At 47.7% G+C, this 21,802-nt stretch overlaps 1 protein-coding gene across 1 annotated transcript in view; it reads left to right on the forward strand.

Annotated features, from left to right (window-relative positions):
• GREB1 (growth regulating estrogen receptor binding 1) overlaps nucleotides 1-21,802 on the forward strand; it is a 207,140-nt gene that overhangs the window by 106,637 nt on the left and 78,701 nt on the right. Inside the window, exons 17-19 of the mRNA XM_075341115.1 lie at nucleotides 3,039-3,378; nucleotides 3,536-3,651; nucleotides 17,295-17,494. Coding sequence (XP_075197230.1) covers nucleotides 3,039-3,378; nucleotides 3,536-3,651; nucleotides 17,295-17,494 — 656 coding nt within the window. The remainder of the gene's footprint in view (nucleotides 1-3,038; nucleotides 3,379-3,535; nucleotides 3,652-17,294; nucleotides 17,495-21,802) is intronic.

Here is a 21,802-nt window from a genome sequence, read left to right on the forward strand (position 1 = left end):
TTTGGATCATTGTCTTGCTAAAATCTCCACCCTTTCATTATCCTAATAGAGGGCAGCAGATTTTTATTAAGAATGTCTCTGCACATTTGTCTATTCATTATGCCTTCATTTATGTTAAGTTTGATGTGAAAAACAGCCCAACACAATGATGTTCTTACCTAGACTTCACTTAGGTATGGTATTTTTGGGGGGATTTGCAGCGCTTTTTGGCCTCCAAACATGGTGTGTATTATGGCATCCAAAAAGTTCAATTTTGGTCTCATCTAACTAGACTGTATTCTCCAAGTATTTCAAAGACTTGTCTAAATGTTGTTGAGAAAACTTTAAACGCGCCTGAACATACTTTTTGTTCATCAATGGAATCTTGCATGGTGAGCGTGAATACAGGCCATGGAGGGTAGTGCATTACTTATTGCTTTTTTTTTAAACAATTGTACCTGCTGATTCCAGGTCTTTCTGTAGTTCTCCACAGATGATTCTCGTCTCTTGGACAATTCTCCTGATAATTGTTTTCACTCCTCTGAAATTTTACATTTGAGCCCCTGATCGTGGCTGGTTTATGGTGAAAAGATGTTCTATTCACATCTAGATTATGGCCCCAACATTGTTCACTGAAACCTTCAGTAGTTTAGAAATTCTTCTATAAACTTTTCCATCAGTATGTTGTGCTGTTGCAAAAATCTTGAGAAAGCTCACTGGTTATACCCATCATGAGATGTTTCTTGTGTAGCACCTTGGTAATAAGACACCTCTTTATAGGCCACCAGTTGAATCAGCCAATATTATTTTTCACTAAATGACAGGATTGCTTTCTAATTACTGATAGATTTCAAGTAGTATCATGACTCTCCATGGCTATTTGCACTCCCCTTTCTTCATGTGTTCAATACTTTCATTACATTTCTCATTATTATATCTAACTTAATTTATGGACATTTATAGTTTGATTTCTTTGTCTGTGTGGATTGGATTGGTTGATACCGACATCTGGTGAGAAATTCATGTCAATAGCACCTTTAAAAATATATTTTCAAAGAAAATTTGTGATGTGTTCAATACTTATTTCATCCACTGTCAATAGCATAATGTGATACAATTTTGTCCGCCTGCAGCCACCACTAGAGGGAGCTTATTCTAAATACAATAAACCAATCTCATAGGCTCGTTACTGTGGTGGCTGCAGGTAGCCAAAATTTGATCTTTTACATTTTTATGTGGACAGAGAATGTGGAGCTTTGTATTAGAAAAATGGAGCTGTGATCGATATAAACATCATTTAATAAATTAATCAGTAGAGAATGGTGGACCTGTTAAAAGGATAGAGCTCATAGAACAAGGATAATTTATCTTGCCTTAAAGAGTTTATAGCATGTATACCATATACCACCACCTATCACATCGAGAAACGCTAATTACCTGCAGATATAGGGGTGATCTGCAAATAGACAATGCTTAAAGGGGTTGTCCACCTTTTGAGGACCTTTTTTTCCTTAAATGATTGTAGTTGGGCTAAAAAAGTAAGTTAACTGTGAATCCATCAGTAAGCTCATTCTGACAGTGGGGTCATTTGTGTGTTTCTGACTTGTTCTAAGTTGATCAATCACAACCGACCACATCAAAGTTGAATATACCGGGAAACAAAGAACTTTTAAAAACCAAATTGTGCAAATTATTTAATTAAACTCAATTTCAGAAACACTTTTTGCCCCAAATTCATTTATTTAACTGAAAAAAAAATATCCCCAAAGGTGGACAACTCCGTTAAACTCTGGTTAGCAGGCTTACTGGAGCAGCAGCTACAGGGTGAAAATGAAGCTTTATTCTCCCTGCAGCTGCTAAATTCCAATCATCAGAGTGGTGCAGAAAGAGGTTAGAAGAGCCACCGCAGCTACTCTCACTGCGATGCAATCACTCTTCAGCAGTTTGATTGATGTCCTGCTAATGCATAGCTGGGCTCTGTGTTGTGAGCGATGATTGTAACTGTTCCCTGCTAGAGATGAGCGAACCTGAGGTTTGATTTTCAAACCGATCATCAAATAAAAAAAAATTGGGCTCGGGTTCGGTGTTTGAATGCTTTACGTGTGAACTTAACTCACATGTGCAAAGTTGTGTTCAGGTACGCTTTGTGCTGAGCCCTGTGCGAACTGCATGCAGTGTTTGAACGGCTCGCACTGGGGATAACCACAGCATGATGATCACATGTAGTGTGCAACCCCCCCAAAAAATTCACTCTTCTCTGGAAGTGATCTGTTTATGGTTGGCTGTATGTGGGTTGAGACTCAAACTGCCAATCAGTGTTTCCAAACCTTCTTGGGCTAGGTTCGGATACGTGGAGGCTCAGTTCATTTGCTGCCAATGAAGCAAACCTCCAAAGGTTCGCTCATCTTTACTCCCCGCACCACACTGATAACTTGAAGTGAGCGGCTGCAGGGAGAATTAAGCTTTATATTCTCCTTGTAGCCGCTGCTCTAGTAAAATGGCCACAGAGAGTATAAACGCTATTTATCTGCAGATTGACCCTATCTTGAGGTGACAGGTTCTCTAAAGGGAGGTGATAACTATATAACATTACTATACAAACTACAGAATCCATTGTTTTCCATGTGGTGATGATCATGTGTGACCATTACTCATTACACCTCTATGAGTGTATGCGAGCGGTAGCACACATGTGATGATTTGGTCGGGGTGATTTCCAGGTGTCAGACCCCCAAAGAGCATACATTATCCTGTGGATAAGTGAAAGATGGTGCTGGTGGGATATCCTGTCATTGATAAGCACACTATCTCCTATACAGCAACATACAGAACAACTGCTCACGTACCGCTGTATGTGCACCCGTAATGGCACTGCGAAGTCTGTGAGGTTTCTGGCAGTATATTTGCACACTGTTTTTCATAATTAGCGCCTATAATCAGACACTAAACAACTTAACATTTTTTAACTCTTTAGACAAAACATTTCAAGATGTTATTAATTCAAAAATTCACAACGTCTGCCCCAGTTCACCATTTTTTGCTTTCCTTATCTCCTTTAGGTTTCCTAAGCTTCACAGTGCCGTGATCCGATCCTTCCTTCTCATCCAGCATTACTCCGCCGCCATGATGGCCGTCTGCGGCCTCTCTCAGATGAAGAGCTATACCTCAGTGGAAACCCTTGAGATCGTTCAGAACCTCTTGAACTCACCCAAACAGTGTGCCAGCGGGCACGGACTTATGGTTCTCTTGAGAATTCCTTGCATTCAGTTGGCCACATTGGCCTATGAGCGCCTCTGCCACGTTAGGGAACGGCTGGGTTTACAAAATTGTTTTGAACTAATACTGGGGACGACCAACTCAGCCATTACTATCGGAAAGCACTTTGTGGACCAACTAAAGGTACCTGATTTCTTGTAGGTCATAGCATATTTCCAACATAATCTTTTCAAAAAAGAATAGCCATGGGCGTAGAATTCAGTGCTTCTCTACATTAGGGGCTCATGATTACTGTTTCGTTAGCATATGGAAGAAGTATTTGTTATCTATTAATTGGTAGGTCTGGCAAAAGAATGAGGAGGAAGACTGGAAGCCGCGGACGTACCTGGCACTGGAAGGCCTTCCATGCATTCTCATTTGCAGCGGAATAGAACCTCTTGGTGAATCTTTGCCAAGGTGAGTCTCAATTTTCCTTAGAGGCAGTAGAAGTCCCCAGACATTATCTTAAATCTTATGGTTCGGCTAAGCTTACATGGGTCAGAACTGCTGCACATTTTCCATCCGGATGAAAAATCCACAATGGAATTTCCAGAGAACAGAATAAATCTCATGCATGCTGTGTGGAAATCTTCTGCACAAAAATAAACCTAACTCCTACGCAGCGCTGCCATGGATTATTGACAGATCTCTCATTAAGTGCCCACATGGGAGAGACCTGTCAAGTACCTGCTGTGGCGCTGTACCTGGTGCAATTGTGTTAAAAACCCCCTTCAAACTCTGTATACTCCCCAGCATTGTGCCGTTTTTACAGCGAGGCGTAATTGGTCCCTCCGGTGGCCATGGTTTACTCGGCCCTTGCTATGATGTGTCATCTTGACACATAACCACAGCAGATAATTACGGTTTTCAGTGATTGCATGTGTTGACCTGCCATAGCTGGGGCCAGATGTACAAGGCCCCTCATTTGACCAGGGAAAAGTCAGCAGGAGGTAGCAGGGTGGTTAGTATGCTGAATTTATGTATTTCAGCTGTTAGCATCAGAACAATATGGTATAGGTTTTCTGTTAGATGATCCATGGCAAATCTGTAATGTCCCACCTGGAGAGATGGATCCTTCAAGCCATTGGTCCATGTTTAGGCTCACCTGGTGAGGTGGATCCTCCAAGCCTAAGGTCTGGCTATGCACACAGGCAATGGTGCAGCAGGCAGGTGAGGCATGCGGGAAATGGATAGTAAAGGTACTGAAAGCTACAGGCACACAAGCAGACAAGAGACCGGTAGCAGAGGTACTGGACACTGCAGGCATACATGAGACAGGTAGCAGAGGTACTGAAAACCACAAGTAGACAAGAGACTGGTAGCAGAGGTACTAGAAGCTGCAGGCATACATAAGACAAGTAGACTTTCTGGAAGCTGCAGGCATACATGAACCAAGTAGCAGAGGTACTGGAAGCTGCAGGAAGACAGGAGACTGGTACTAGAGGTACAGGAAGATGCAAGCATACATGAGACAAGTAGCAAAGGTACTAGAAGCCACAAGCAGACAGGAGACTGGTAGCAGAGGTACTGGAAGCTGCAGGCAGAGAGGAAATTGGTAACAGAGTTACTGGAAGCTGCATGCAGACAAGGGACAAGTAGCAGAGGTACTGGAAATTACAGACAGACAGGAGACTGGTAGCAGATCTACTGGAGGCCACAGCAGTCAGACAGGACTTAGGAACACTAAGGCTATGTGCGCACGTTGCGTATTTACATGCAGTTACGCTGCGATATGCACCACAGCGTAACTGCATGCGTCCTGCGTCCCCAGCATAATTTTTGAAGATTATGCAGGAGCCGTGCGCACGTGGCGTATTAGAGTGCAGCGCTTCGGCTGCTGCCCGAAGCCCGCGTTCTAAGAAGTGACATGTCACTTCTTTTGTGCGTATTGGTTGTAATGTCGGTCTCTCTCTCTGTCTGTTTGTCGGTTTCTGTGTCTCCCTGTCGGTCGGTCTCTCTCTCTCTGTCGGTCTATCCCTCTTCCCCCTCTCTCATACTCACCGATCAGCTGCACGGTGTTCACACTGCTCCGGCGGCTTCTCCTGCTTTTGAAAATGCCGGCCGCCCATTATTCAATCTTGTATTCCCTGCTTCCCCCGCCCACCGGCGCCTATGATTGGTTGCAGTCAGACACGCCCCCATGCTGAGTGACAGCTGTCTCACTGCAACCAATCACAGCCGCCGGTGGGTGGGTCTATGTAGTGCAGTAAAATAAATAAATAATTTTAAAAAAACGGCGTGCGGTCCCTGTTCTGTCCCCACTTAAAGGCGATGGAAGGCGCATAGTTGTGAGAGGTTGTGAGAGTCTTACCTTCGTTTTTCCTATAAGTGGGGCAGACAGGACCAGAGCGCTCCAGAGTGAAAACATGCACATGCTGAGATGAAACAATGGTGGTTTATTTTCTCCAAAGGTTAGGACATGCAGAGTGCAGTAATCCAAGTACCTGGCATTGAAATCTTCCAGTGATGCTTGCCTCTGAAGCTACTACGTGGTCAGAAGACTTTGCTTCTAGTAGCTCCTATAAGGGATCTTGCTCTCACAAAAGCTCTGGCTGGAGTGAACATCCCAGGAAGTGATGCAAGAGGGTCATCAGACACTCCCATGGGCTGGGCAAAAGAAACAGAGGAGCTGAAAAGTCTGACCAGTAGATGGCAGCAGAGACAGGCATGAAAAACATTAAATAACAGTTTTAACTAAGACAAATAGAAACAGCACACTCCCCGTCTGAAATTCACTTTGGGGATTTCACTATTGAGTCCATAATACAACCTGAAAGGAAAGGCATATTAAATGCAAAAACAAGCTCAATTGAGTCCAAAACAAGAAGGATGGCTCAAAGTTCAGGTCCGCTAGCGTTCATCCTGTAGGGACGCTCTCTATGGGCAAAAGCAGAACAAGTTCGTGGATTGGCCTTGCAAAGGTCTTCGTCTCACCTTTCCTGATGACCTTTAGCTCCACCTTCCGAACATTGCCGTCCTGACTAGGCAGTATCCTAGTAATTAGTCCCATAGGCCAGTCAGTCCTTTCTGTGGTCTGATCTTTCATGAGGACTAGGTCTCCTTCCTTGAGGTTCGGCTTGGGATGTCGCCACTTCTTTCTTCCTTGAAGAATGGTGAGGTATTCCTTCCTCCATCGGTTCCAGAAGTAGTCAGCCAAGTATTGAACCCATTTCCAGTGTTTTTGATAAGTGTTCGCGTGGGTGAACTCTCCGCTGGGCATTACCGCGTTGTCAGTTTTTTGGGTAATGAGAATAATAGGAGTTAATATGGTTGGTGTTTCTGGATCCATGGTCACCGGCACAAGGGGTCTTGAATTGATAATGGCTGAGACTTCAGCTAAAAGAGTGACTAGAGTCTCATGTGTGAGTCTTGAGGAATTGACGTCCATTAGCATGGAGTTCAAGATGTTGTGTGAAATCCCGATCATCCTCTCCCAGGAGCCTCCCATGTGAGAACTGTGAGGGGGATTGAAGATCCAGGTGCAACCTTTCTCTGCCAGCCGATCTTGGATAGGTTTGGTGTCGAGGTTCAGTTCTCTACATGCACCGACGAAGTTGCTTCCACGGTCAGACCTCAGCTGTTTCACTGGTCCTCTGATGGCAAGGAACCTTCTTAAGGTGTTGATTAGGCTGGAGGTATCCATGGACTCTAACACCTCAATGTGAACGGCTCGAACACTCATGCAGGTGAATAGCACAGCCCACCGCTTGCTGTTTGCTTGGCCTCCGCGAGTTCTGCGTGTGGACACCATCCATGGTCCGAAAACGTCTAGGCCCACATAGGTGAAAGGTGGCTCTGTAGACAGTCTGTCTGTAGGCAAGTCAGCCATTTGCTGGTACAGTTGTTTTCCTCTCGCTTTACGACAGTGCACACAATCGTGTAGTATTTGTGCTACACGTCTCTTCATTCCAATAATCCAGAGGCCTGCAGACCGTAAAAGCACCTTCTGTAATTTGCCTGCCTTGGTGTTCAGTCTTTTCATGGTGGTGTCGGATCAGCAAGACTGTAACATGGTGTTTGTTGGGAATGATGAGAGGATTTTGTTCTGCAACTCCAAGATGAGCCTGATTTAAACGACCACCAACTCTCAGTAAGCCGAAACTGTCGATGACTGGGTTTAAATTGGCGAGAGGACTTCTTAATGGAATCTGCTGTTTGTTGTATAAACACTTCCATTCTATGGCGAATTCACTCTGTTGGAGGTGGCGTATTATGAGGGACTCACTATGGGAGATGTCCTCAGCAGAAAGGGCTTTGTGGCAGACATGCCAGCGATGACAGTCTTTGGTTTTAAGGTCAGTACGACAGCATCTGGCGATATGCACTAACCTAGCGACAGTCCTGACGAGCCTCATCCAGCTGGAGAAACGTTCAAAACATTGGCAACCGAGGTTGGAAGTTTTTTCTGCACTGGTGGCCAGGGTATTGACTTCAGCTCGGACATCTGGATCGTTGTCTGGATCTAGGATGCTGAAGGCTTCCTGGACACCTTCTTCTGACTGTCTCAGCAGGAACTCTGGACCCGTAAGCCAAGAAGAGTTAGCAAAAGAACTTATAGACATAGGTCTAGTTGCGTGATCTGCTGGATTCAGTTCAGATGGTACATAACGCCATTGTTCTGGTTTGGAGGATCTCCTGATCCTTTCAATGCGGTTACTGACGTACACATAAAATCGTCTTGATTGATTGCTAAAACGACCTTACTGTCAGTGTAGTATTGGACCTCATCTATTTCGACACACAGTTCTTGTCGTATGAAGTCGGCAATTTCCACTGCCAAAACGGTGCCACAGAGTTCCAGTCTGGGAATGGTATGGTCGGGCTTCGGGGCCAGCTTCACCTTGCCAAATACAAATCCAACGTAGTTTTGTCCGTTGGGGTCTGTCACTTTCAGGTATGCAACTGCTGCTATAGCTTCTGTGGAGGCGTCTGAGAAGATGTGCAGTTCCTTCTTTATGCTAGAAGTGAGGGAGATTTTGAGATAACATCTTGGGATGTGGATGTTGTTCAACCCACACAATGACTGTTTCCAAGCTTCCCATTTTTGCTGTTTGTCAGAAGGGAGTGGGGTATCCCAGTCCTTGACGGTTTCAGAGAATTGTCTCAGCAAGGATTTGCCTTGTATAGTGATAGGCGCCACAAATCCCAGTGGGTCGAACAAGCTGTTCACTATAGAGAGGACACCACGTTTTGTGAATGGCTTGTCTGAGCAACTTACTTGAAATCCGAAGGAGTCGGCTGCAAGATCCCATCTGATGCCCAGGCTCCTCTGCACGGGTGGACTGTCTAGCCCCAAGTCAATGTCCTTGAATCCAGGGGCGTGATCACCCGACTCAAAGGCTCTCATTACGGTCAGGCTATTGGAAGCAATTTTGTGCAACCTGAGTTTTGCCTGGGACAGCATGCCTTGAGTCCTTTTGAGCAAATCAATGGCTTCTTCCTCGGTGGGTAGTGATTTGAGCCCATCGTCTACATAAAAGTCTTTCTCAACAAAGCCTCTGGCATCTGTTCCATACTCGGACTCTCCCTCTAATGCGGTTCTCCGGAGACCATAGGTTGCAACTGCGGGTGAAGGGCTGTTTCCAAACACGTGGACCCTCATACGATATTCCACCATCTCTTTATTGGTGTCATTATCCGTGTACCACAGAAATCTGAGGAAGTTCCGGTGGTCCTCTCTGACTAGGAAACAGTGGAACATCTGTTCAATATCGGCAGTGATGGCGACAAGCTCTTTTCTGAACCTCAGCAATACTCCTACCAAGTTGTTTGTTAGGTTAGGACCCGTGAGGAGAACATCGTTAAGGGATACGCCTTCATGTTTGGCGCTGGAGTCGAAGACAACCCTGATTTGATTCGGTTTTCGTGGGTGGTATACACCGAATGAAGGCAGATACCAACACTCTTCGTTCTTCTTCAAGAATGGAGCAGGTTCTGCGTGGTTGTTGCGGAATATTTTGTCCATAAAGGCAACAATATGTTCTCTCATTTCAGGTTTGCTGCTCATAGAACGCTGAAGAGAGTTAAATCTGGTCTGAGCTTGAGCTCGGTTGTTTGGGAATCTTACCCTGGTAGATCGGAAGGGTAATGGAGAGACCCAATAGTTGGTTTTGTCTTTAGAAAACTCACAGTCCATTATTCCGATGAATTCTCTGTCCTCTACTGACAAGGCTACTTTATCGTCGTCCTTGGTTGTGAGAAAGACTGATCTTCCCAAGTTGTCGATATGCAGAGAAGAAGCAATGTCAGGTAGCTGTATTGTGTCTGGAGACTTCTCTTTCACTTCATAGTGATGAGGACATGGCTTTAAGCAGGTTGTGCGCCCATCTCGATGCACATAAGTCTTGAAGGAATCAATTTCTGATCGATCAACGCACACATTTCCTATGACTACCCATCCCAAGTCCAGTCTCTGGGCCTATGGTGCATAGTCAGGCCCATTACACTGCTGTCGCACCTTGTGTACCCTTAGATTGTCTCTGCCGAGCAGGAGTAGAATCTCTGCGTTATTGTCCAGAGGTGGGATAACACTAGCGAGGTGTCTTAGGTGTGGTTGATGAAATGCAGCTTCTGGGGTAGGAATTTCATTCCTGTGGCTGGGTATTTGGTCACATTCAACGAGCGTTGGTAGAGGAATTTCAGTCTTCCCATTGATAGGAGAAGCAATGAATCCCTGGGCTCTTCTGCCGCTAGTCTCAATGCGACCTGAGCAGGTGTTCAAGGTGTAGGGTTCTGATGGTCCATTAATTCCGAAGGCTTCAAAGAATTTGGTTCCTGCTAGGGACCGGTTGCTTTGGTCGTCTATGATGGCATACACCTTCATTGCCTTTTCTGGATGTCCCTCGGGATAAACCTTGATGAGGCATATTCGGGCACAACATTTCTGTGTTTGGCCCTCTCCACATACCTCTGAGCATGAGCAGGAGACGGCTGTGGTGGTGTCAGTCTGATTCTTGGGCTCCCCGCCATGACTTGGAGTGGGAGTGGTGGTGACTGCAGCCGGTGTGTCTCTAGCTAGCTGGGTTGGGTGCATGGCTGAAACGTGTTTTTCACTATGACACTCCTCACACTTGACAATGGATTTACAGTCCTTGGCCATGTGCTCAAGTGATGCGCAGCATTTGAAACAGATCCCAAGCTCTGTGAGGACTTTCTTGCGCTCCTGTAGCGTTTTAGATCTAAACCCTCTGCACTTGTTCAGTGAATGCGGTTTTTTATGGATGGGACATTCTTGATTGAAAGACTTATCTCGTGATGAGATGGTGTTCTGTTTATCTGTGCGTGCTGCAGGTGATGGTAGCTCAGTCTTCCTGACACTCACAGTGTTCTTAATGTCTCTGCGTTTGTGTATGGCACCTTCATACCTTGATGATGATGATGTTGCAGCTGCCGAAGTGTTGAACTCTAGGATGTCGAGGCTGGGGTCGTTCCTCATCTGGGCCTGCTCGTCAATGAACTTGCAGAACTGAATAAATGGGGGAAAGGTGACGTCATTCATTCTTTTGTACCTTGAGACTGACGTTGCCCATTTCTCCTGCAGACTGTATGGCAGCTTCACCACGATTGGGTTCACTCCATGGGCTGTATCCAGGTAGCACAGCCCAGACAGACGAGGGTCTCTTTTGGCGAGCTCCAGCTCCATGAGCAGATCACTTAGGTCTTGAAGCTTGTGGACTTCTTTAAGGTTGATCTTTGGGATGTCCTGCAGTCTCTTGAATAGGGCTTTCTCTATTGCTTCTGCGCTGCCAAAGGTGCGTTCCAGTCTCTGCCATGCAGCAGCGAGACCTGCTTCTGCTTGTCCCACATAGACGGTTCTGAGGCTCTTGATACGGTTTGTAGAGCCTGGGCCCAACCACTTGATCAGGAGGTCGAGCTCCTGTTCCGCAGTGAAGTTGAGATTTGCGATGGCTGCCTTGAAAGTTGCTTTCCAGGCCCTGTAGCTCTCTGCACGATCATCGAATTTCGTGAGACTAGTGTTGATTAGCTCTCTGCTCACCATGAACCTGGCAAACTCAGACATATCTGATTTCTCACCACTTGTTGCCACGACGACTCGTGATGCCCCTGGGGCGTATGGGCTGCCTGGCATGAATGGATGAGATGTTCCCGGGTAAAATGACGTTGCTGCAGGGTTGAGCTGTGGTTTAGCCTCTGTAGATTCTGATGACCGCTGCTTGAGCTGTGGAAGTGGGTCAGGAAACACTTGGTTGCCATCTTGCTGTGGTGGCTGTGTTTGAGAGGGCACCTCTTGGTGACTGTTTTTAATTTGCTCGGGTGCTTTAGGTGGCACTGGCACTGGTAGAGGTAAGTTGGAGGTTTCGGTGTTGTCGGCTTGGACGGTACTGCAAACCGGGGTTGCTACAGGTAACTGATTCAGTACATAGTCTCTTGTGCGATCAACTGGATTGTCTGCTTCCAGTGGTGGCGAGTCAGCTGGATCAGGACCTTGGATCAATGCTTGCTCAAGTAGTCTCACTTTAGCTAGCGCAACTTCCTCTTCCATCTGTGACTGAAGAATCTTTATCCGAGCCTCCGCTTCTGCCCTTTTGGCTTCCGCTTTAGCAGCTTCTGCTTTTGCATGGGCTTCTGCTTTAGCGGCTTCTGCTTTTGCAAGGGCTTCTGCTTCTGCCCTTTTGGCTTCTGCTTTAGCAGCTTCTGCTTTTGCAAGGGCTTCTGCTTCTGCCCTTTTGGCTTCTGCTTCTGCCCTTTTGGCTTCTGCTTTAGCAGCTTCTGCTTTTGCAAGGGCTTCTGCTTCTGTCCTTTTGGCTTCTTCCTCTACTTCTCTTTCTGTGAAGGAACGTCTCACTTTGGATTCCTCTGCTCTTATGCGGGCCTCTAGTATCCTGTCGCTCAGGGCTGAGCTTCTTGAGGATGATGACCCGGATGACCGAGAGGAACGTCTAGATGAGGTTGATCGGTGTGATCTGGTTTCTTGCTGGTGAGAGATACGGTGTTCGGCCTTGTCTATGGCATCTTGCACCTTGGCATCTCTTTCCTTGTTTACCTCTTCTGCCTTGCTCAGGTCTGAAAGAGCTTCATCAATTTTAGAGTCTTTTAGAAAGGTAATGTACCTTGTTGACAGTCTCTTGTATCTTTCATGAGCTGTGTTCAGCCGTTCCAGAGCGGCTTGTAAGCATGTGGCATCACCTGATGAGGATTTGAGTCTTGACATGTAATAGGTGGCTCGTTCCCACTGTTCTTTCAGGTGTTCACATAGCTCATCTTTCATAGTGTGATAGTTTTCAGCGGCCTTTATCGTGGGTTTGGAAGAGCGCTTCGGTCGGACAACTTGGTCTGCTGAAAGCGTGGGCTCTGCCTCCTGGGCTTCATAATGGACAGTATCAGATTGTATTTGCTCTGTTTCAGCAGTGGGGAACTGTCCAAGGTCTTTTTCAGCCATTTTGATTTAAGGTGTACTGTCTCTTTAAGAAACTTGACTTTTGAATAGGGGTCCAAAAATCGTTGTGCAGCTCTGCAAGGACTCCCTGATGAGATTCCCAAGGTGTCTTTAGCAAAACTTGGGTTTCGCAGTGCAGCGATGTGCAGTAATGAGGTATAATGTACTGCAAGTCTATAGAAGGAGTATAGCAAGAGGGAAACAGCAGGTGCATAAACTGTCCCTTTACAATGCAGCAGAGGTGTTCACAGGACGTGGCAGATGGGAGAGCTTCCCCTTAGGCTTGTCCAGGCATGCACTGTGCAGGCAGACTAGTGCACAAGGCTTGTTGCTAGGCAGATTACATGGGAAGTTACAGGGCTCTTAGGGATCTGTAGCCGGGGTATTGAGCTCTTAAGCAGTCTTCTGACTGTTCTGTCCCCACTAAAAGGCGATGGAAGGCGCGTAGTTGTGAGAGGTTGTGATAGTCTTACCTTCGTTTTTCCTATAAGTGGGGCAGACAGGACCAGAGCGCTCCAGAGTGAAAACATGCACATGCTGAGATGAAACAATGGTGGTTTATTTTCTCCAAAGGTTAGGACATGCAGAGTGCAGTAATCCAAGTACCTGGCATTGAAATCTTCCAGTGATGCTTGCCTCTGAAGCTACTACGTGGTCAGAAGACTTTGCTTCTAGTAGCTCCTATAAGGGATCTTGCTCTCACAAAAGCTCTGGCTGGAGTGAACATCCCAGGAAGTGATGCCAGAGGGTCATCAGACACTCCCATGGGCTGGGCAAAAGAAACAGAGGAGCTGAAAAGTCTGACCAGTAGATGGCAGCAGAGACAGGCATGAAAAACATTAAATAACAGTTTTAACTAAGACAAATAGAAACAGCACAGTCCCCCCCAATTTTGATACCAGCCAGGGTAAAGCCACACGGCTGAAGGCTGGTATTCTCAGGATGGGGAGCCCCTTGTTATGGGGCGCCCCCCAGCCTAAAAATATCAGCCAGCAGCCGCCCGGAATTGCCACATGGATTAGATGCGACAGTCCCGGGACTGTACCCGGCTCATCCAGAACTGCCCTGGTGCGGTGGCAATTGGGGTAATAAGGATTTAATGGCAGCAGCCCATAGCTGCCACTAAGTCCTAGTTAATCGTTGCAGGCGTCTATGAGACACCCCCAATGATTAACCTGGTGAAAGTAAATAAACACATACACCCGAAAAATCCTTTATTTGAAATAAAAGACAAAAAACACCCTCTTTCACCACTTTATTAAAATCCCCAAACACACCTCCAGGTCCGGCGTAATCCACGAGGTCCCGCGACACATCTAGCTCTGCTACATGAAGCTGACAGGAGCGGCAGTAGAACACCGCCGCTCCTGTGAGCTCCATGCAGAAACCGAAGTGAGTCGCGCTGTCAGCGGGGACGTCACTGAGGTAATGCCGGTGTGTGTGCGGTGATGATGAGGGCTGTAGTGTCGGAATGTGTGCGGGGATATCAGGTTGTGTGCGGGGATGTCGGCGGTAATGTCGGGATGTGTGCGGGGATGTCGGGATGTGTGCGGGGATGTAGGTGGTAATGTCAGGATGTGTGCGGGAATGTCGGGATGTGTTCGGGGATGTCGGCGGTAATGTCGGGATGTGTGCGGGGATGTCGGCGGTAATGTCGGAATGTGTGCGGGGATGTGTGCGGGGATGTCGGGATGTGTGCGGGGATGTCGGAGGTAATATCGGGATGTGTGCGGGGATGTAGGCGGTAATGTCAGGATGTGTGTGGGGATGTCGGGATGTGTGCGGGGACGTCGGTGGTAATGTCGGGATGCGTGCGGGGACGTCTCTCAGGTTACCCGCGGCCACAGGTCTCGGGTGCCGCGGGTAACCTGAGTGACCGCGCCGGTGATCGCGTGGCTCACTGCAGTCACTCAGATTTGCGGTCACAGGTGAGTCCTTCACCTGTGACCGCAAATCAAGCCGCGGCACAGACAGAGCCGCGCGATCACAATGAAGTCGGGTGAAGTTCACCCGAGTTCATTCTGATCGCGCGGCTGTCTCCCAGAGCCAGCCATGTGCTCTTTTTGACATTCCGGTCCCAGTCGGCTCTGCTGCAAGTCTATGGGGATTCAGCAGAGCCGAGTGGGACCGCAATGTCAAAAATGTGCGCTCTGGATGCTTTTCCCATGGCAGAGAAAGCATCCAGAACGCATGAATTCTGCAGGAATGTGCGCACGTTGCGTTCTGCCAAATGCGTCTCAGAATGCAGCTTTTCAGGCTGCGTTCTGAGACGCACATGCAGTGACTATTTTACGCTGCGTAATAGAACGCAACGTGCGCACATACACTAAAAGTCTTAATACCAAGACAAATGTTTGTGTCTTGATAAGCGTTATTTAGGCCAAGGCACATGTGCAGCACAACGGAGTCCAGCAGACCAGGGTGAGGGGAGCAAATCCTGGATCTGGGACAGGTGTGTAACAGTCCAGTTGAGCAGTTCTAATGCAGCACAGACTTATAGCAGTATTACAGTTGAGATATTGAATTGGAACAACAGAGGAATATGGAGCAATGGTACTATTGGAGGAGAACAAGTAGAACCATGAAACACACAAGCAGAGTGGAAGTCACGGCAATTATTGTAATAGCATTGGACAGCGATAAAATGACACAGCGATAAAGAACCAGAGAAGCAAATCAGAGTGACACAGGAGGTTCCGATGCAAACCTACAGTAGCTCAGCAGGATAGTAGAGTTATTTCAGCAAAATATCAAGTCGTATCTTGATCAAGTCGTGTCTTGCCACAAAGTCCAAAGCATTGCAAGCAAAGTGGTTGGCTACCTATTGATATACCAGAGCTGGGTTTGTCACAGAATCCAGAGAGAACTGGACAATGATGCAGCAAAGTGTTTTAGCAAGGCTGAGTTGGTCACAGAGTCCAGGCAACACTAGCCAGCGATGTAGTAGAATTACCCAGCAATGTGGCAGAGCATGGTTTGTCACAGAGTCCAGACAGAACTAGCTAGCTGTGTAGAAGAGTAACCCTGTGATGTATTTGAGCTTGTTTTGGGGTTTGGGTTCGAGGACTGCAACAGTCCTTGGTAGCAGCATGGATTCAAGTGATTGAATACTATACGGTCCAACTGTGGGCCCTGGCGCTAGGGAAAGGGGAGCAGGGTCACCTCCTAAACTCACCTGAGGCTGAACCCTGCACTTCCTAACGTGCCTATAATGGTTATTTCACTCCGTCGCTGATCACGTACCTATCTCTGTCTTTTCCTGGGACTCAGCCCTGTATAGTGCGCAGGGCAGTGGGAACGCTAGTCCCGCTGTAGAATAAAGACACAGAGAGGATTAGACAGACAAGGGTAAAATAAACCGCAATCATACAAAGCACTCCAAATGACAAGAGGTAATAATGAGGAATAGACCAGAGGGGAAAAAACAAAAAGGACAAAGGAAGGGAAAAACTCAGCACAGCTTTCACACTGCAAATGTTCACTGAATGGCTTCCTGGTCTACAGCTCAAAGGTTCCCTCCACTTAGTGGGGGTTTAGTTGTATCCTGGTAAAGTATTAGTTTTTGGCCTGGACGATGTACACACTGCAGCCCATATTTGCTGTAAGTAATACTTAAATTTAGGAGGATATTTATTCCTCTTTTTGTTGATATTTTTATATTTAGTGTAGGGACCTACAAGCATGAGGTTCCCGTGATGAGGGTTGTAGGCTTCCGTTTTATGGCCATAAATACCAAGTAAAACCTCATATTTTTTTGTACAGGATACAGCCAGGGATCTTTCTGTTAGGCCTTGCATTTTAGAGTTTCTGTCCCTGCATGATACACAGGTGGGGTACGGCTTGGCAGCCCGCCTGATCTAAAAGTATGAGCGTCACCTAATAGGCTGCGGGTTTGTGACTGTGTTATCTGCATGTGTGAACAGCGCTCTATGCAAGGCATCAGTGTGCAGTTTTATCATCTAGGAATTGCCCCCTCCATTCCATGGAGATGTGTGTGATTTGCTCCTCCTGCACCTGTGATGCTTCCACTTAGTGGGGGTTTAGCTGTATCCTGCTAGAGTACTAGTTTTTGGCCTGGGCGATGAACACACTGGAGCCCATCTTTGCTGTAAGCAGAGGCAAACAAAGCAGAAACTATCACCAGTGATTACCTAAGCTAGGAGGGAAGTTTGTATAGCAGAGCTAATTAGCAATAAAAAACAGCTGACTATAGCTTTCATTCAGAGTTCAGGAGACCAGAGGATCTACTTAACCCTAGCAGTGCTGGATAAAGGAGAATCTGCACAGCAAGCAGTCAGCGAGCAAGTGTGTATGAAACCCTGAACTGTGATCTCCTCACACCAGAAATAGAAGGGACCACTCTCTGTCATGGTACCTTCATGACAGTAGCCTGATGCACAGGAGAGCAGACAAAGTCGGCTAAAGAATAAGGCGCTGAGCTCGGCGCTGCAGTCAGGACATGTGAATAATAAAATCTGTAGGGTTCAGTGTGAAACTAACTGGATCTTTACTCTTTGGGCACTTATAGAGTTACTAAAAGGTTAACTATATACCTGTCACAATTGTCTTCCTCACAGCGGTGATTTTTTTTTTTGCACAGTGGTCCTAACATGTATCTTCAGTAATAATTGTGAAATAACTGATATTTTTCTTGTGATTGCAGGTCTTTACGATACTGTGATCTCCGTCTAGTTCAGTTTCATACTTGGGAAAGAACAGCAATAGAACAGGAGCTGGGATTTGCTTCTTGTTTTCTTGATTCAGATGGATCTCAAGACCGAGGACTGGGCCGGGATGTCCTGGACAGTGACCCAGAAAAACTAAGTAGCACTGACAACGAGGACGAGGAGATGGGGATGGATGGTAAGACAAGAATTCAACATGCTTCTTTAAAGCTTTGTATGATACTAATGAATACGGGACATAGTAAAGGCTACTTTACACGCTGCGATATCGGTCCTGATATCGCTAGCGTGGGTACCCGCCCCCATCTGTTGCGCGACACGGGCAAATCGCTGCCGTGCCGCACAACATCGCCCAGACCTGTCACACATACTTACCTGCCCGGCGACGTCGCTGTGACCGGCGAACCGCCTCCTTTCTAAGGGGGTGGGCCGTGTGGCGTCACAGCGACGTCACTGAGCGGCCGCCCAATAGCAGCGGAGGGGCAGAGCTGAGCGGGACGTAACATCTCGCCCACCTCCTTCCTTCCGCATAGCGGCCGGGAGGCAGGTAAGGAGAGGTTCCTCGTTCCTGCGGCGTCACACATAGCGATGTGTGCTGCCGCAGGAGCGACGAACTACATCGTTACTGCTGCAGTAACGATAATCAAGAATGGACCCCCATGTCACCGATGAGCGATTTTGCACGTTTTTGCAACGATGCAAAATCGCTCATCGGTGTCACACGCAGCAACATCGCTAATGCGGCCGGATGTGCGTCACAAATTCCGTGACCCCAACGACTCCGCATTAGCGATGTCGCAGCGTGTAAAGCCCCCTTAAGACAATAACGGAGTTGTCCCACAGTATTTTTTTTTTATTTTTGCTCATAAATTTAATAAAATGTTATAATAAATGGGGGCACACTCATCTTCTGCCTCCCGCACGGGTCCACTGCAGGCCATTCCAGATGTCTTCGATCGCTCAGGAAGGGGTGTCTTCCTCATTCATGAGTCTCAACCGCTGCAGCCTGTAAATTGACTGCAGCGGTCTGAGGAGTGTATTATTGTGTACTTTCTATTCACCTGACTGCTCTAGCTAATTACGGGCTATAGCGGTGCTGTGACTTCTGAATGGAGTACCAGTTTCATAGCTGGAGAAGACCTCTGGAGCGGCCTACTGCTATGCTTTGATACTTATGATGGCCTTAACTTTGTATGCTCAGTCATTGTCCAAGACTTTGCAGTCATTTTCAAGTTTTGAGGTCTGCAGTCAAACTAGAATCCACCATCTTGTCCCTATCTCTACATCCTAACCAGTCAGTGTCTATTTTTCCAAATTGCTTATAATTTTTACAGTTTTTATAGGACTTAACAAATTCTTCTGGTCAACCCATGCTATACATGATGGCAACCACATTGGTAGTCACTAATGATGAGTGAGCACTACCATGCTCGGGTGCTCGGTACTGGTAACCAGAAGTTTGACATTAAAACAGGCTCAACTCATGTACCAAGTATAATGGAAGTCAATGGGGAACTCAAGTATTTTTCTGGAAAATGGTTGAGTTCCCCATAGACTTTCATTATACTCGGTACCTGAGTCAATCTCGTCCGAGCGTCAAACTGCTGGTTACGAGTACCGAGCACCCGAGCATGGCAGTGCTCACTCATCATTAGTTACGAGTACTGAGCACCCGAGCATGGTGGTACTCACTCATCACTAGTTACGAGTACCGAGCCCCCGAGCATGGTAGTGCTCACTCTTCACTAGTTACGAGTACCGAGCCCCCGAGCATGGTAGTGCTCACTCATCACTAGTTACCAGTACCGAGCACCTGAGCATGGTAGTACTCACTCATCACTAGTTACGAGTACCAAGCATGGTAGTGCTCACTCATCACTAGTTACCAGAACTGAGCACCCGAGCATGGTAGTGCTCACTCATCACTAGTTACCAGAACTGAGCACCCGAGCATGGTAGTGCTTACTCATCACTAGTTACCAGAACTGAGCACCCGAGCATGGTAGTGCTCACTCATCACTAGTTACGAGTACCGAGCACCTGAGCATGGTAGTACTCACTCATCACTAGTTACGAGTACCAAGCATGGTAGTGCTCACTCATCACTAGTTACCAGTACTGAGCACCCGAGCATGGTAGTACTCACTCATCACTAGTTACGAGTACCGAGCCCCCGAGCATGGTAGTGCTCACTCATCACTAGTTACAAGTACCGAGCACGTGAGCATGGTAGTGCCCGCTCATCACTAGTTACGAGTACCGAGCACCTGAGCATGGTAGTACTCACTCATCACTAGTTACGAGTACCAAGCATGGTAGTGGTCACTCATCACTTGTCATCAGTACCGAGCACCCGAGCATGGTAGTGCTCACTCATCACTAGTTACGAGTACCAAGCATGGCAGTGCTCACTCATCACTAGTTACCAGTACTGAGCACCTGAGCATGGTAGTGGTCACTCATCACTAGTTACGAGTAACGAGCACCCGAGCATGGTAGTGCTCACTCATCACTAGTTACGAGTACCAAGCATGGTAGTGGTCACTCATCACTTGTCATCAGTACCGAGCACCCGAGCATGGTAGTGCTCACTCATCACTAGTACTAGTTACCAGTACTGAGCCCCCGAGCATGGTAGTGCTCACTTATCACTGGTTATCAGTACCAAGCATGGTAGTGCCCGCTCATCACTAGTTACGAGTACTGAGCGCCCGAGCATGGTAGTGCTCACTCATCATAGTTACGAGTACCGAGCACCTGAGCATGGTAGTGCCCGCTCATCACTAGTTACGAGTACTGAGCACCCGAGCATGGTAGTGCTCACTCATCACTAGTTACGAGTACCGAGCATGGTAGTGTCCGCTCATCACTAGTTACAAGTACCAAGCACCTGAGCATGATAGTGCTCGCTCATCACTAGTTACGAGTACCAAGCACCCGAGCATGGTAGTGCTCACTCATCACTAGTTACGAATGCCGAGCACGTGAGCATGGTAGTGCTCGCTCATCTCTAGTTACGAGTACTGAGCACCGGAGTATGGTAGTGCTCGTTTATCACTAGATACAAGTACCGAGCACCCGACCATGGTAGTGCCCGCTGCTCATTAGTTACGGGTACCAAGCACCCGAGCATGGTAGTGCTCACTCATCATCAGTTACGAGTACCAAGTATGGTAGTGCCCACCCATCACTAGTTACAAGTACCGAGCACCTGAGCATGATAGTGCTTGCTCATCACTAGTTACGAGTACTGAGCATGGTAGTGCTTGCTCATCACTAGTTACGAGTACTGAGCACCGGGGCGTGCCGCTCCCATGCCCGCAGCAGCCGGGCTGCTCGGATTCGGACCCGCTGTGTGGCTCGGGGGTCACGCAGACACGCCGAATGAAAAGGGGGACGTAGTTGTACGGCCTTGGCCGTATTCAGTTCGTGACGCCACCCACGGTGTGTGGTGATGTGGGACACCACCGCTGCTGTTATGGGATACCCGGGGGAGATGTAGTGGCAGCCGGATGTTAACCCCTCCGTGAGTAGGGATGGTTGCCCCGGGGCCCAGTGTCTCTGTGCAGGGTATGGTGATGGCAGGGGCTTGCACACCCGGATGTACCAGGGGATGTTTGGTTACTCACAATTAAATGAATCACATGAGTCTTTTGGTAAACCAAGGTGCTGGTGGCCGGCCACCGCGGCTGGTTGTACTCTAGTCCCCCACCCGGGCTGATGGTCGCCGTCTTCTCCTCTGCACTAGTTTTGGTTGTGTGTTTAGACTTCCCGGTATGGAACACAGGAGTCCACTCCCAGCTTTTTGTGTATCTGAGGAGCCGTGCCCGCTGACACTGACCCGTGGGATCTATGGGCCCTGGCAGTTGCCCTATCCCTCTCTGTGGGTGGTTGTCTGCTTTTGGGACGTTGGTTGGGACAGGACCTATAATCCTGCCCTCAATCGGTTGATTAGCTAGGCCGTTGGTTCTGGTCCTGGCTTCAGGGTCCGAGTACCCCCTCTGTGCACGGTCTCCGGTCGGGGCTCCAACCCTTTCCCGGTCCACCTCGGATCTGCCAAGCAGTCTTCCCATCTCCTGCTGACGGAGACCACTATCTTCCACCTAGCCAAGGCACCAGGGCTCCGACCCTGGCACCGTTCAACTTGAACTTCTACTTCTGTTGGAGCTACGCCTAGCCCCAGCCTCCACTCCTCTCAACTTGAACTCCAACTTCAATCTGAAGCTTAACTTCACTGCTTGTTTTCCCGCCCCGGGCTGTCTAGACCCCTAGGTGGGCGTTTCCTAAATGCCTGGTCCCGCCCACTGGTGTGCCTTCTTGCCCTGAGGTGGGTGACTAGGGTTTCAGGTCAGCTGTATGTGACCCTGTGAGGGATGGTGTTGTGCGGGGGCCTAGAGTGTGACTACCTGGTTTTGCCAGGGCAAACCTCGAGCCACATGAGCATGGTAGTGCCCGCTCCTCACTAGTTACGAGTACTGAGCACCTG

Source organism: Anomaloglossus baeobatrachus, chromosome 3, assembly GCF_048569485.1.
Source record: "Anomaloglossus baeobatrachus isolate aAnoBae1 chromosome 3, aAnoBae1.hap1, whole genome shotgun sequence".
Taxonomy (NCBI): domain Eukaryota; kingdom Metazoa; phylum Chordata; class Amphibia; order Anura; family Aromobatidae; genus Anomaloglossus; species Anomaloglossus baeobatrachus.